The sequence below is a fragment of the Salvia hispanica genome, chromosome 1 (assembly GCF_029641045.1).
Source record: "Salvia hispanica isolate PSC_SH4W2 chromosome 1, Shi_PSC_v1, whole genome shotgun sequence".
NCBI lineage: Eukaryota > Viridiplantae > Streptophyta > Magnoliopsida > Lamiales > Lamiaceae > Salvia > Salvia hispanica.
This window is the reverse complement of record NC_142692.1, coordinates 30,944,383-30,959,475: the sequence shown is the minus strand read 5'-3', so window position 1 is coordinate 30,959,475 and position 15,093 is coordinate 30,944,383. Positions and strand designations below refer to the sequence as shown.

General features: G+C 34.1%; 2 protein-coding genes and 1 long non-coding RNA gene across 3 annotated transcripts; 1 reads left to right on the top strand and 2 right to left on the bottom strand.

The window, feature by feature from the left end:
- Positions 1-59: 59 nt before the first annotated feature.
- LOC148933610 (uncharacterized) lies at positions 60-777 on the bottom strand. Its single transcript, XR_016134553.1, has 2 exons — positions 634-777; positions 60-365 (listed from the first exon to the last, which is right to left on the bottom strand). It is a non-coding gene; the product is annotated as an uncharacterized LOC148933610 (long non-coding RNA).
- Positions 778-9,009: 8,232 nt separating this feature from the next.
- Positions 9,010-10,977, bottom strand: LOC125219690 (uncharacterized). Its single transcript, XM_048121734.2, has 6 exons — positions 10,839-10,977; positions 10,673-10,727; positions 10,114-10,164; positions 9,531-9,622; positions 9,359-9,436; positions 9,010-9,269 (listed from the first exon to the last, which is right to left on the bottom strand). The coding sequence occupies exons 1-6, from the start codon at positions 10,892-10,894 to the stop codon at positions 9,119-9,121; spliced, it is 483 nt and encodes a 160-aa protein (XP_047977691.1). The 5' UTR covers positions 10,895-10,977; the 3' UTR covers positions 9,010-9,118.
- Positions 10,978-11,077: 100 nt separating this feature from the next.
- Positions 11,078-13,140, top strand: LOC125223380 (uncharacterized). Its single transcript, XM_048126505.2, has 6 exons — positions 11,078-11,200; positions 11,307-11,401; positions 11,478-11,578; positions 11,984-12,053; positions 12,583-12,626; positions 12,782-13,140. The coding sequence occupies exons 1-6, from the start codon at positions 11,188-11,190 to the stop codon at positions 12,876-12,878; spliced, it is 420 nt and encodes a 139-aa protein (XP_047982462.1). The 5' UTR covers positions 11,078-11,187; the 3' UTR covers positions 12,879-13,140.
- Positions 13,141-15,093: the final 1,953 nt, after the last annotated feature.

Below are 15,093 nucleotides of genomic sequence, written 5' to 3'. Positions count from 1 at the left end.
TAAAAAGTTATTGACAAAATGTAAAATACTAGCTGATATAATCAACAACTACAGAAGAGTAGCATGATAATAAAATTAATTCAGTAACAAAATATAAGATTTAATTCAACATATGAGCTTACAGTCTCATCCTACAAAAACCTGACTACATAGATCAGAGAGCATATATAAGAATAGCATCATAAAATAGTCAAGATCACCAACAAAACAATATGGTAAAAATTGTCTACAGCTGAAAACAAAGTTAACAGTGTACGGATAGCTAACTGGAAATCCCAAATTATTTTTCAACTGTAGCTTAAATAAACAATTCCGTCCAACCAGCTTATCCTCAATGTCATTAGAATTAAATCTACTTGATGGACCTGGAAACAAAAGACTTTGTCAAAAATCTATAATATTTAATCTCAGATAATGTTTGTTACATTCAATTAGGCCTAGATACCCACAATAATCTGCAAAAAAATGGAAAAAGTATCGCATAGGTCATATTCGAAAACTATGAGAGTATTACAATAACAATATTCACTGGCCGCCTGTTAGGGAATTCATCTGTATATCTAAAAAATCATGCCTATGATATAACATATTTGCTAATAGAGAGAATCTACAAACTTCAGGAAAATAAAGAACCTTTCTCAGCTTTGGATCATCTTGAATTGAATAATTGAAGTTGAAATGGCAAAAGTTGGTGAAGAGTCATAATACAGTACAGCTGAGCGCCATATCTCTGGCAAAAGGGGGAGAATATTGCAATAAAAGAAAGCATACTGTTTTTGATAGCTTGTGAAAATGGACTATGATCCAGAAAATAACAAAAACTACCATTGTTGGATTTAATAAATATTTATTCATCAAGATTGTAATAAAACAATGTTACATAATGAAGGGTTGTGAATATAATTTGGGAATTGTATGTAACTTGTTTAATATTTCAGTTTTGTACCACGATTTTAATAATTTCATAATTTCAATTTTAATTCTTTACTTTTAAAATTTTAATCTTTTTTAAATTCTTCATTTATGAAATGTTACGTAAGTCTAATCTTGATAAAGAAAAAAAATTATTTTTAACTAGTCTATTTAATATTTTCTCTTTTTGGTTCTAAGATACTCCATTAGAGTTCATATCTCAATTTACTATATCATGCAATAATTTAAAATCTCAAGTCTATGGTTTTGCTTTTATGAATTTCATAATTTTAATTTTAATTTACTTTCCTGTGTTAATTTCATTATACTTAGTTTTTGGAATGTAATGTCGAATCTCGGTCGAAAAAATAATCACATGTTCTTAAACTCATCTATTTAATGAGTAGTTTTTTAAAGCTATATTGTTAATATTTTCTTTTTTTCTTCATAAAATATAGTAGTACTAACAGTTTTTAGTTCAATTCATTACAACATCTAACAAAAAAAATTGATGTACGACAGCATAATGATACTAAATTTACATTTTGATTTTAAAATTTTATAATTTTGATTTGAATTCTTTTACCTTCCAAAATATAACAGTAATTTCTATAAATTCTCAATAAAAAAATAGCACTTAACTTATCTATTTAATATTTTATGGCTATACATCTATTGTTTTCTCTTTTTCTATAATCAAATGTTTGAATCTATTTAAAATTTTAATGCTATATAGCTACTATTTTCTTTTCTTTTTTAATAAAAAATAGAGATGATTTTCTATATATTAGTATTCTCTATCTTATTAATTTTTCACTCTCTCCACTTTAATTATTTATTACTCCTATTATTTTTAAAAATAAGTGTAAAAAAAAACGATTCTACTACCATAGTCCATAAGACATGTGGAGTAATAGTATTTAATATAGCATTAGTATAGTTTTCGAATTTTTAAACAATTCGCTGATACTACATGATAGTAGTACATTAATTTAATATAAATTGAGAAACTCTAATAGTTGTAAAACTCAGAAATAAATTGTTGCATTTATTACTTTGTCCAAGCAAGACAAAATTTTACTGGCACTGGCAGTGTGAATGATGACAGCAAACCTTCTCCATTTAATCAAATGTTGAATTAAATTGAAACCGCACGTGTACATTTAATATGTATAAGAACAAAAACACAATTCGTTATACACGACCAGAAATTGGAATTCGCAATCTATTTGGGATTCAATGCACAATCAGCCAATAGTTATATTCCACGTGTTAGGCGATAGCAATGCTGTTAGACGTTGCTTTCTCAAATCTTAGTAAGAGGACCATTACAAATTTGGGTACCAATTACCATCTATCTGTTGATGAACCATTTACGATTAATAAACCAATGAAAACGACAAAATGACAAATCTTCATTAAGCTTCAATAATCAATTCCATGAAAACAACCGCAGTTTTTATTAGTCATCACTAATTTATACTAACATGTTGAACAAATAGAAAATCTGAATATACTACTCCACATTTTGTATATAAACTATATTTTTCATTTTAATTATGTTTTGTACCTAAATATTACTCCATATACTGTATATAATATTTTAATACTTACCGTATATTGCGTTAAACTGGTTTTTGGCATAAACTGTATAAATCCAAACTTTTGAAACAACATAAGTTTCAATTCAAAATTGGTAAAGTAAGAGAGAGATAGAACGAAAGTTGTTAGTTGAAAATTGGTGCCATCTTTTTAGAGCACCTTGGTGCTCGGAAGTGCTCGCATATACGCCATTTTACGAGTGACGGTTTCAGTTTCATTTAATTCTCATGGTTCCGAACATCTCATTAGGAAGTAAATTACTTTGTCACGTCATTATTATTAATAGCTAAATTGAGTCATAAATATTTTTGTCACAAAGTAACCCTTACACTTACTTTATTCTCTCTTCATCATTTATCTTACTTTGTTCTTTCTTACTTTATTCATCCTATATCCACTTTACATACTATTCCTAATCTTTGTGTTGAAAATGCAAAAAGTAATTTTTGTTTTTATTTTTGCAAATTTGTGAAATTGATTTAGATTTGATCATGTTTTAATGAAAATGATCAATATGCTACAACAACATAAAGTAAATAAATTAGGAATAAATGTAATACTAGTAATTTACAAAAAATCCACGCGGTTAAAATGTTCCCTTATAAATCCAAAATTTGGAAATCCAAGCAAGTAGGTTGGTAATTTTCATGAATCTTGGACCCGGAATCAAACGGTTTCGGTTCGGAACCGGTTGGGTAAGAACCGGTCGATTCCAGTTTCGAACCAGAACGGATTTGTAGTTTTAATTTTAATTTACATATAATAATTAACGGTAAGTTATTTATTATTTACCCTAATTTTAATCTAACACCACCAGATTTAGCTTAGATTCAATAAAAACCACAACATCCCCACTAAGTAATACTAGTAGTATAAAGAAATTTGATCCTCCCGTTAGCTCACGAGTTATCTGTGATGTTCAAACCAGAGATATAGTATTTCCTTCGCATGTTTCCTCGATGAGTATTATGGTAAATAATGGAAGTCATAAATGAAGTATAATATCCACATAAATTGGAAAATCATATGGTCAATCCAATCTAGCATTTATTTTAAGCAATACCAAGTAGCAAAAGAATCCGTAAAACTAAACAATTAAAACTAACCTTGACAAATATTAATAAATAATTTACCTTTATTTACTAACTTAGATAAAAAAAATTCAGTCTTATAAAATCTAAAATTGATACTATATTATTTGGTTTCGGGTAGTAGCAGAACCGAAATTTTTAAAAACATTAGAACCGGTACCGGAACCGGCTCTCCGGTTCGCGGTTAAGCAGGCCTTCAAGCAAGACAAAATTGTAGTATATGAGGACAAAGTGTAATGAATTATAAGGTTGGTACACATGTGACAGCGGCTATATAAAGAAAGTGCGACATTTGAGTAGTAGGCTTATCCTCTCCAATCTCCACTACCAAACTAAACAAATGAGAGGCAGTGTTAGTAAACTCAGAGCCCTATGGGAGAAAGGATCCGCCGGTTTGAAGCCAAATAGGGCGGTGGATTTGGAGAATGAGGGCCAGGTTCTTCAGAGAGTCTCTGCATTCGAGACTCTACATGCAGCCGCCAAAAAAGCAGCGTCCGACTTCAAATTCAAGCCGAGGAACCAGCCTTCTTCGGAGAACCAGCCCCCTTCGGAGATGGAGACTGCAGACGAACCAGCTCCAGCTCCAGATTGCTGTTGCTTCCCCTTGGCTCAGAAAATCAAGAGGTTGTTCTAACTCTTCAACACCCCTGTATGGGATAAATGTTACTTGAATAAAACAAGGAACATGAAAATAAACTCCATATGAGATATGTTACTTGAAGTTTCCTAGTTCTAGCAAGGTACTCGCGCGCTTCTTCTATGTGTGTCAACGATCCAAATGATTTGTGTATATGATTCAGAGTGTAATGGTTTGGCTACCCTAGTACCCAAACACATATATAATTACAAAATATAACATCCCTGATTCTTGTATGTATGTCCTTATAGGATTTTTCTATATAATATAGTACTCTATCCCTGCAGCAGCAACATAAAGATCCAACTTCCAAACTGCAATTCCAATTCCCTGAACTCCCAGATCTCCAAGACGTACCCCGTATCCTGCTACCATCTAGGTTGCCGCTCTACTTTTGACAAACAAGAAGACAGACTATTGATGCATATTCAGCGATATAAACCTGTTAACATGATATCCAAATAAGATGCTATGAAATAATATATTTCCAAATTCTTCATGTTTTGTCCCACCATGAGAAATACTATATTTTAATGTACACATATCTGACAGGTTACTCGGATCACTTCATGTTTTAAAGTGAATTTCTAAATTTTTGCATGATCCAGGAAGGTCGATTATATAAACGATAAAGCTCGCCTAAATTTAATTAATCTGAACCGAACTGATGGCTTGATCCATCGTCCAAAGCTCAGCATAATCTATTTTATCTGGTGAGCTTAGCTTCTAATCTAGATGAAGGCCAAAAGTAACTTGCATCTCTTTTTGTTTAAAAGCCAGTCAATATAACAGCCATATAACTCATACATGACCAAAGCAGGCATGTGACCAGAATGTGTGCTTCAGATTGATTTATGATGCATTTGTCAGCTGGTTGAAAAATGCATGGATAGTATCATGAGAAGTGGTGGAAGAGAACTTACTGAAGCGCTCAATTTGTTATTCAGGACTCATGTCATCGTTCCCTATATTTATGGAGCACAAAATTTTGCAACTTAACTTCCAGAATGTTTGTTTACCTCCAAAAAGCATCTTGTATACCATTAGTTCTTCTGCTTGAATGTGAGGATAAAATCAGTTTTGCTACGAAATTAATCGTACATTGTTCATGAGTTATTGTACCTCATTCTGGAAGTAGCAATTCGTATACCTAGCATCCGAATATTTATCACACATTCAAATCATAGTAATATGTCATTAATTTGAAGAATATGATCTTTTTGGTAAATATTACTCCATAAATATTGTAAAATTTGAAGAATATGATATTTTTTGTAAATATGTGGTGATAATATTTATAAGAATCGTCCATATACATGCGTTCTAATTTTTTAAGATTTGATAAATTCATACTATGATAGTAATATTTACTACTAGTATAATAAAATTACTCTCTATTTCAAATATTTATATAATAGAATCAATATGTCTCCGTCACTATTTATAAACATAGGTCATGTGTGTAGTAAGCCTAAATTATAGTCAAGGGTGCACTGAACCAAGTATTTGTGGAGAAAGATGGAAATTTGTCAGGTTTTCAATTTTTAATCATTTACTTTTACTTAAGACTCGATCTTGTTTACAAGACTAGTTTTTTTTCAAACATCTCATAGTACTAATTAAATCCTGTTGTGATTAATAGATCATATATTGAATTAAAACGAATTTCTTTTCTTCATTAGATCTAATATATTTTTTGTGATGAAGGAAAATTTGTTTGCAAATCTTCCGCTACAGATAACAATAGAGATTTTGGAAAGACTACCGATTAGAAGCATTATTACGTGTAAGAGTGTTTGTAAATCATGGCACCATCTAATAAAAGGGGGTAAGCTTATGATGCCGCATTCTCAGAATCCATGTTTAGCTTTCGCTAAAAAGAATAAAAATGCGTATGTAGTTTGCGATGAGTCCTTCAAGCCACTTATCCTATTCAAGTTGCCTAATCCACACACTTCATTTTCCAATCGTTGTGTTCGACGGGTTATAATTGATTCGGTCAATGGTTTACTTCTGATGTGGCTTCTATGCTATGATCATCTTTTCATATGCAATCCATTGACTAAAGAATGTGTTAAGGTTCCCTTGCCTATGAATGTGGATTTAGTACCCGTATTTGGCTTTGGAGTGAGTAAAATAAGTGGCCAGTATAAGATTTTGTTTGGCACTGCTGACTCTAGCTGTTACATACACACTCTAGAAGGAAAAAGAGAAAGAGGGTTGTGGAAATGTATTGAAGGAGCACTAGGACGCCCTACACGAATTTATGCTATATTTTTTAACGGGAATCTTCATTGGTTGACACGTGATTTAGAGGACAAAAACTTTGTGTGTTGCCTTGACCTTGAAACTGAGCTAATTACCAGTTTTTCTCTACCACGTCGCCTTGACGGCGAACATTCTCACCATTATAGGCTAAGACATTTGAACCAACAATTATATTTATGCGATACTTCAGATGAGTTCCGTGTTGATATTTGGAGGCTAAATAATTATGGTGATACAAATTCTTGGACTAAGGAATATTCCTTCGAGGGGGCAAAGATCTATGGACTTGTTTTTCCGATTAATATTTTTGCAAATGGTGACTTAGTGTTTGCATCGCATATTAATGGTAAACTATTTATCTACTCCAAAAACGATGATACTATTATGCAATATGGTCTTCTTCAACAATATACATATCGTTCTGTCAATATTGTTCGTTATACCCCATGCTTTAAGTCACTTGCTAGCTTGGGGATTCACAATATTGAGTCATTAGAAGTCAAAACGTTTCCTATGTACTCTATATTCCAAAAATTCTTGAAATTGCTGTTGAACTAGAGGATAAAATAAATAAGTATATTGATAGTATGTTTGAGGATTGTCAATCTTTTATGATCCCAAAATTATTTGGTTCAAAGTCATAAACAAAATCCATTCCTAACAAGTTTTTATATTTTAAAGTATCATTTGATTTGATCTGTTTCTTATGTTATTTTATACTCCTATTCTGTTATGCGTGTGATAATAATTATATCAGTTTCTTATTTATATTATGACTTAGGGTGTGTAAAATTAATTAACATATTTGGATTAAATGAATCTTGCACATTGCCATACATAAATCTTAAAAACAACAATATTACAAATACAAATACACTACCACTAAACTATTTGATACTCTTGCTTTGAAAAATAATTAAGTAATAGTTAAAATAGAGAAAGAATAAGGTAAGAGTGGAGAATAAAGATCTGAAGAGTCTTTTTTATACTACTATTTCAATTACATTACTTTCTCTCCGCTTTATCTATTTTTATCATTTTCCAGAAAATAAGAGCGAAAAAAAAGTACCTCAAATAACGTGGGACAGATGGAGTAGTAACCTATATCTATATCTAAATCTATCTACATATAAAACAGGGAGTTTTTGAATTATTTACCAGACTGAGAGATAAATAATTTAAAAATGAGTGATACTCTCTTTGTCCCACAAAAATAGAGACTTTGGAGACGTCATGGGTTTAATGCGAATTGAAGTATGAGAAATGTAGAAAGAAAAAATGATTGATTTATTGTTAGTGGAGAATGAGATTCACCTCATAAGAGAGAAGGGACTCGCTAAAAATAGAAAAAGAGCTATTTTTGTGGGACAGGTCAAAATGGAAAAACAAGACTATTTTTATGAGACGGAAAGAGTATAAATTACAATATAAGTATATGATAATAGTATTAATAGAAATGAGTCACTCACCCTTAAAAGGCTTTATAAGAGGGGAGTTTATCCACACTTATATAAAGGAGCTAGGATCATCACCAAGTCGATGTGAGAAAAGATTTAAGAGTTTTAACACGCTCCCTCACGTGTGGGCCGGAATGACACATCGGACTCCCATCACGTAGGTAGACAATAAAAAAGATAAAGAGATATAATCTATCATCGACTTGAGCCCGCTCTGATACCATATTAGAAAATGGGTCACTCAACTCTCAAAAGGCCTTTTAAGGGGTGAGTTGTTCATTTCTAATAAGTGTCAACATCGAAATAATAAAAGAACATATCTTTTAAATACAACGCCTAACTTTAAAATTAAATTTACTAATATTATAATATGATATATATGCATATTAATGGAACTAAAGAATTATTCTTATTCTTAAATTATAAAAATCACTACTTTGTGATCTTAAAACAACAATATTTACACAAACAAAAATATAAAAAAATATTATATAAAATTAATAGTCTTAAAAAACAAATATAAATTAATTACTAGATAAATGAATTAATTTGAAAATTTATTACTATGAGAAAATAAATAAAAATTAACAGACAAAATAATTTAATGATTTTTTTTGGAATTGATTTTATTTCTTGTTCTTTTATTATTTTATTTAACACTAACAATTAAAATGAAAAATATAAAATAGTGCTGATGTTGAAATGAGATGCACTCCAAGATAGGTTTTGGAATAGACTCTCATTGCAAGGAGATAAGCAAGCTCTGAGATGAGCCTGCTAACGTGATAAGAAAATGAAGATATGCCTTGAGATAGACTCCGGAGAGGATCACCATTGCTAATGCCCTAAGTCACTGCTAGCACGAGGGATCACCATTCCTCACTCTAGACATTCTCAAGTAGTTTAGACAAAAGCATGCTGCTTTATTTTTTATTCATTTTCTTCTTTATCTTCTCTATTTTATCTTTCACTTACTTTTTTATCTATCTACTTAACACACTATACATATCTTAAAATTTGTGCCGAAAAATTGTGCCGCAACTATGAGGGAACGGAGGGAGTACTTTTTAGTATAATGCAAAATGTGGAGTATGCAAACAAAACTTTTCAAGGTAATGAAAATTACATAATTCCAACTGCGAGGACATAACTCAACTATCAGGGTCTGAGGTCTTCTCCTCTTTAGGTGGCGCATATTGTCTGGTGAGTCGCGATCTAGTCCATGGATCCACGGCTGCCCTCTGCGGTGGTGGTGGAGTTGGTGGTTTAGCTTGCCTAAGTTCATTCTCCCTATCTATAAACCTGAAACAGAAGGACAGAAACACGCATTCCTGGTGAAAATTGCCAATGAACAAGCTGAAACTTATCAAACAAGACTGCACTGGACTTACTCAATGTATGCCATCGGTGCAGCATCACCAACTCGTATACGAGTTCGAAGCATTCTCGTGTATCCACCTGCTCTATCCCTGTAAAATAACATCCAGACCAATATACTGTTATAGCAAGCAATTTTGTACCAAAAGTAGTGGAACGAACAGAGTTTTGAGGATTGAGATTCACTTGTATCGATAGGCCAATTCTGTAAATAACTTGTGGATGACATCATCCCCACGAACAAAGGCACCAGCACGCCTCGCAGCACATAATGTACCCTGTGGCACCAATGTGAACGGACTAAATAGGGTTGATTTTCAGACCACAAATTTAGAATCCAACCTCCCAAAGACAACCTTGCAAAAATTTTCAAAAATTTAAAAGAGAAACCAAACAAAACAATCTTAAGTGTGTAGCTAAAGAGAGCATCCTCTTTCCAAAATTTGCTTAGTTTTAAGATTAAGACTTCCATACATCTATCTGTTTCTGTATATAAAACCCATTTATAGTTAATCTCAGGAGCAGTATTCTATCAGCCAATCAGGAAGCTACGATATTTGGCATTCCGATAAACAAAATGTTATCAGACTAATGAAATGTTAACAACCAGTGGATAAGGAAGATGTTTGGCATTCAGACTAAAACATTTCATTATTTCGTAGTAATACATCAGATAGTAAATCTATATGCAAACATTGTATTCGAATCGAGAGATATCAAATGCAAACCATTCAAACTTTATGCTCGTAACAGAATATGAGTAATATACCTCTTTTCCGAGCTGCACCATATTATCAGCAAGCCTACGAACTTCCTTGGCCTACAACGATAACAAGGTTAGAGATAAGAATGACGTGACGCCATTAATCGAGCATTCAAGCCTTAAAGCTCATACCCAACGAGGCTAATGGACACTCGTCCACCACATCATAACATCAAAATACAAATTAAAATCCACAATGGTAGATGACACAAACTTCCCGATACACATAGCATGGAAGCTGAGCCCCTATAAACACACATACACACAAACTAACAAAACACCTTAGAAATTGCCCTAGTTTCCACCAGCCAGGATAAACAAATTAGACAACCAGACTTCGCAATCAATTTAGGCACAGATCATACTATATATTCAACTAGTGAGCAACAAATCAAAACTTGCTTTTCCTGATTATTTTTGTACTGAATTTGTAACAAATGCTCTACTCTTTCCCATGCTCTACACTTTCGTGGCTTGAAGGAATTTCATCGAAGAACCCAGCAAAAACCCAACTAAAACCCTAACCAATTTCAAAACCGTAAATAAATAAATTGATTCCAGAAACCTTGGCAACTGTTGTCTCGATCCGCTCGTGCTTCACTAGCTGAGACACCATTGTCCTGCTCAACATAATCAAAACTCTAGCTAATTATTTTGTGAAAAAAATTACACAAAGATTGAACGGTTGCAACAAAAAAATAGGATCTAAAAGTCGATACACCTCTTATTACCTGAGCATGGACATTCTGTGGCCGGTAGGCCGATTGAGCTTCCTGAATTTCGTCATTTGCGCTGTGTGTGTGAGAGAGAGTGAGAGGGGGTGAAGAAGTTGGGAATGCAAAGAATAGTGATCAGTGCTCCCTGGTACTTGATGGGCTTTGGATATTGGGCCACTGGATATTTGGGCCAACTTGAGCCCAAAATCCAAACAATTAAAAGAAGAAAAAAATGTGCTCATTTATTCCTACGAATCTTGCTCAAAGAGCGCGCTGGAAAACCAGGAAGCGACGACGAGTAGAGAGGAGACAGCAATAGTGAAATTGATCGCAGTCGCTGACCCCTAAATCTTTGATCTTCAACATGGATTCAGAAGGTATACCAATCTTTGCATCTCTATACTTTTCTTAAATTCTTAGCATAGTGGTTACCAAAAAAACCAATCTTTTGGGGAAAAGAAATTGAGAATTCCTTCGTTTTAGGGCAACGAGCATCTGCAAACCCATCCGCAATGCTGGCTGGTCTCTTGGGCAAAAGGGCTAAATTGCATGAAGAGCTCCGCAGCATCGAAAAGCAGGTGCTGAATAATGTGATGATTTTGTTTGTAGGATTTATTGATTACGTGCTGTTTATTGAATGAATTTTTTGTGTAGGTGTATGATATGGAGACGGGTTATTTACAGGATCCGAGCCAATGTGGCAATGTCTTGAAAGGTTTTGAAGGGTTTTTGTCTTCTTCCAAGAACACTACACTGTAATGGTCTTTTGTATTTGTTGTATATCAGTTTACGTATTATCATTTGTTTCATATCCTTGTTAATGGATCATGTGATTAGGGAACTTAATGGGTATTAGATTTCAATTTTTATCACCAATTGGCTTTGAATTTTATCTTTTGTTTCATATCCTTGTTAATGGATCATGTGATTAGGGAACTTAATGGTGATTAGGGTGAAATTTTTATTATCAATTGGCATTGAATTTCTTCTCTGAATGCATTATTTTCTATCTGAGATCGATCTTGTTGAAGAGTCATTTGTTGCTTCTTTCGTCTTTAGGTGTTGTGTATGCAATATACAGTACATTGTTCCTGCAGTTGGTTGTTTGGGGTTATTGTTATATGGAAGAGGATGATTTAGTGTTGCTCTTTCATTTGCAGCTTGAAACGATCAAGGAAGTTTCAGCCTGACGACAGGCTGTTCTCATTGTCCTCTGTCACTTCACCAGCTGTATGAGTTTTCATAGTAGTATAATTGTAGTATGGTTTCTTTTTACAACGTTTTTGAAACTGAACTAGACGTGGTTTGGCTCTGCCTATCTCATAGTTTTAAGCCTCTTCCATGATGCCTTCTCATTGTATGTTGTATGATTGATCTAGATGTGAGTTCTGGACTAGGCCTCAGTTTTTTTGTTTTATTATGATATATCTACTTCTGGGATAGATGTTGTTAAAGAATTTGAAGGCTTGTAATATTCCCATGAGCACTAGATGTGTTTATGGATAGTCATACTTGTGAAACTGTCACCTTAAGTCGAATATATTTGAATTGGAGAATGGTAGATGCTACTAGAATGGAAAGCAATTAGGCATTCTTTTTCTTTACTTTTTTTTGGGTATTCAATGTGGTAAATGCTTTAGATCATCCAAAGTTGTATGCATTATTTCAGGCTTAGCACTGTCTATATACTGCATACAAGCCTTTGTTGTCAAATTGTTTACTCCCGTAGATATTTAAATTTTTCATCATGTTTTACCAGGCTGAAGAAATAGCAAGAGATGGTGGTGTAACAACAAATGGGCCGTAAGTAGCAAGATTTCCATTATCACTGCTTAGGTTTTGTATAGTCTGTTACAGAAATTGAACAGTTTGACCAATATTAGCTGATACATTGGTGGTAATCAATCTGATTTTGGTTTCTATTGAGTGTGTTCTCATGAATACTCAATATGTTGCAGTGGGAAACCAAAGAAAGGTAGAGGGCCGAGAGAGGTGAAGAGAAGACAATCTAGCGAAGTGGACTTCGACTATGAAGATGATCCCGATCTCATGTAGACATGTAGTGACTCCCCCCATATATGAATATCAAGGCTGACTTTACTTGCTACCGGAGTTCTCTACCTACCAGCTACAAGCTAAGTTTTCATTGCTATGGAGATTATATAAACTGAAGCTTACATGTTTCCAAGAAAAATTAACCATCTTCGTGTATGTATACATCTAATTCCTGTTCTTGAAACACAGGCCCTTCAGCAAAGGCCAACCTTTTTATGTATTACTTCTAACTAAAAAGTAAAAACAATTGAGCAATTTGATAGACTTTCTAGCTTTTTAATTTTATTACTCCATTTACAAGAGTTAGATTTCTATCTTTTTTTAATAAGAAAATGAATTTAAATTTAAAAGCCGTGACATGGTGGACTTGAATTTGAGACCTTTGCTTCGGACATTACCACACTATCACTAGGTCAACTCATACACATCGATTTCTGTCTTTTTTATGGAAAAATGAGGATTATAATTTTGAAGTTTGCGCCATTCGAGACCTTTGACCTTAGACATTAACACTCTACCGCTTGACCAATTCATACACATAAGTTTGTGGCTTTTATGTGTATCAACACATGGTACTTTTAGTATTTATAGATGTGTGATCAGATGTGTTTGTTTTTCAATCACAGCATATATAGGTTGTAATTTCCCCCTTAATGTGATAGTTGATAGTTGAGATATTATGATCTCCACAAAACCCTGATTACCTATAAAACCAAAATAAATTAGTGCTTACCCGAAATTGAAATATGTAAACAGAATTTGCCACATGTTCTGCTCTCTTTTTCCAAAAGAAAGAAGATCAATAATAATTACCATTACTGCTCATTATAGTCAAACTCATGACCTATTGAACGGTGAATGGAGAAGCATCTAAGACTTCATCAAACTCATGACTTATGAATGGGGGAGAAGCGTTTAAGAGCATCTAGATCTGTGCTCTTAGTGAAGAGTATTTACGTGCCCGGCTTCGCTTTTATTCATATTTTATTACATGCTCTTAGCTAAGCACCACACCAACCCACAATCATTTTCTTTTTAAAAAGCATGCACTTCATTGTTCATGGGTCCCACTATTCTACTGTTCAATTTTAAAACTACAATTACTAAAAGCATTTCATAAATTTCATTAAAAACCCTAAAATGACAATGCAAATTCCTAAAAAAATTAAAAATTACATGATTTAAATCTTAAAAATTTTAAATTGCATAATTTGGATGAATTTTGGATTAAAAAAACTAAAAAAAAATTACAAAATTTTGATAAAACGATCATAAAAATGGCTCTATCTTGTGAAGTGGGAAAAAAATTTGAAATTTTTTTGGGTTTTTTTATAAATTAAAAAAAAAACTGCACTAAAACGACACGCACTTGCCATAGTTCACCCACGTCGCGACACATGACTGGTCAGAGAGCGTGCTCGGTCAGCACGACCCCAACGGTGAGCTCGTCGCATGCCTTGCAGACGCACGAGCTGTGCTCTTCCCAGTGAAAGTGTTGGCGATGCTCTAAGAGCATCTGCCACTGTGGCATCGCAGACGATGGGTTAACCATCGTTCGCACCCGATAGATCGTCCGCGGACGATGCTCATCGGCCGCCGCATCGCCCGCCATTGTGGCATCGCGGACGATGCGAACGCGTTTTCTTTTCTTTTTTTTGAATTTTTTCCAAATTTTTTTTCTTATTTAAACACCACAATTCCAACCCATTTCACACACTCCAATTTCACATCTCTTCAATTATTCTCTCTCGTCTCCTCAAAAATGAATCCCGACGACTACGATTTAAGTACATCGGATGGCTGCAGACGGGCCTTGACTCAAGCCTTGTTCGATGCCGTTAATGAAGCCGCGGCGGAATGCTTGGCACAAATGCAGCGGGAGCAGGCAGCGGCGGCGACAGCGGTGGCGCGGGTCCTCGCCCGATACGACGTCGAACGTATGTCCAGCGCGAGCACGACGTAGCCCACGAACGTCTATTCGCAGATTATTTTGCCGAGAATCCAACGTGGGGCCCGAATGTTTTTCACCGTCGTTTTAGAATGAGCCGAGATCTTTTTCTCTGCATTGTGCACACGTTGGAGGGACGTGATGAGTACTTCCAGTATCGGGAAAACGGGATCGGCAGACCCGGACTTACGCCGTTGCAGAAGTGCACGGTTGCGATCCGCCAGTTGGCCTACGGCACAACAACGGATATGTTCGACGAGTAACTTC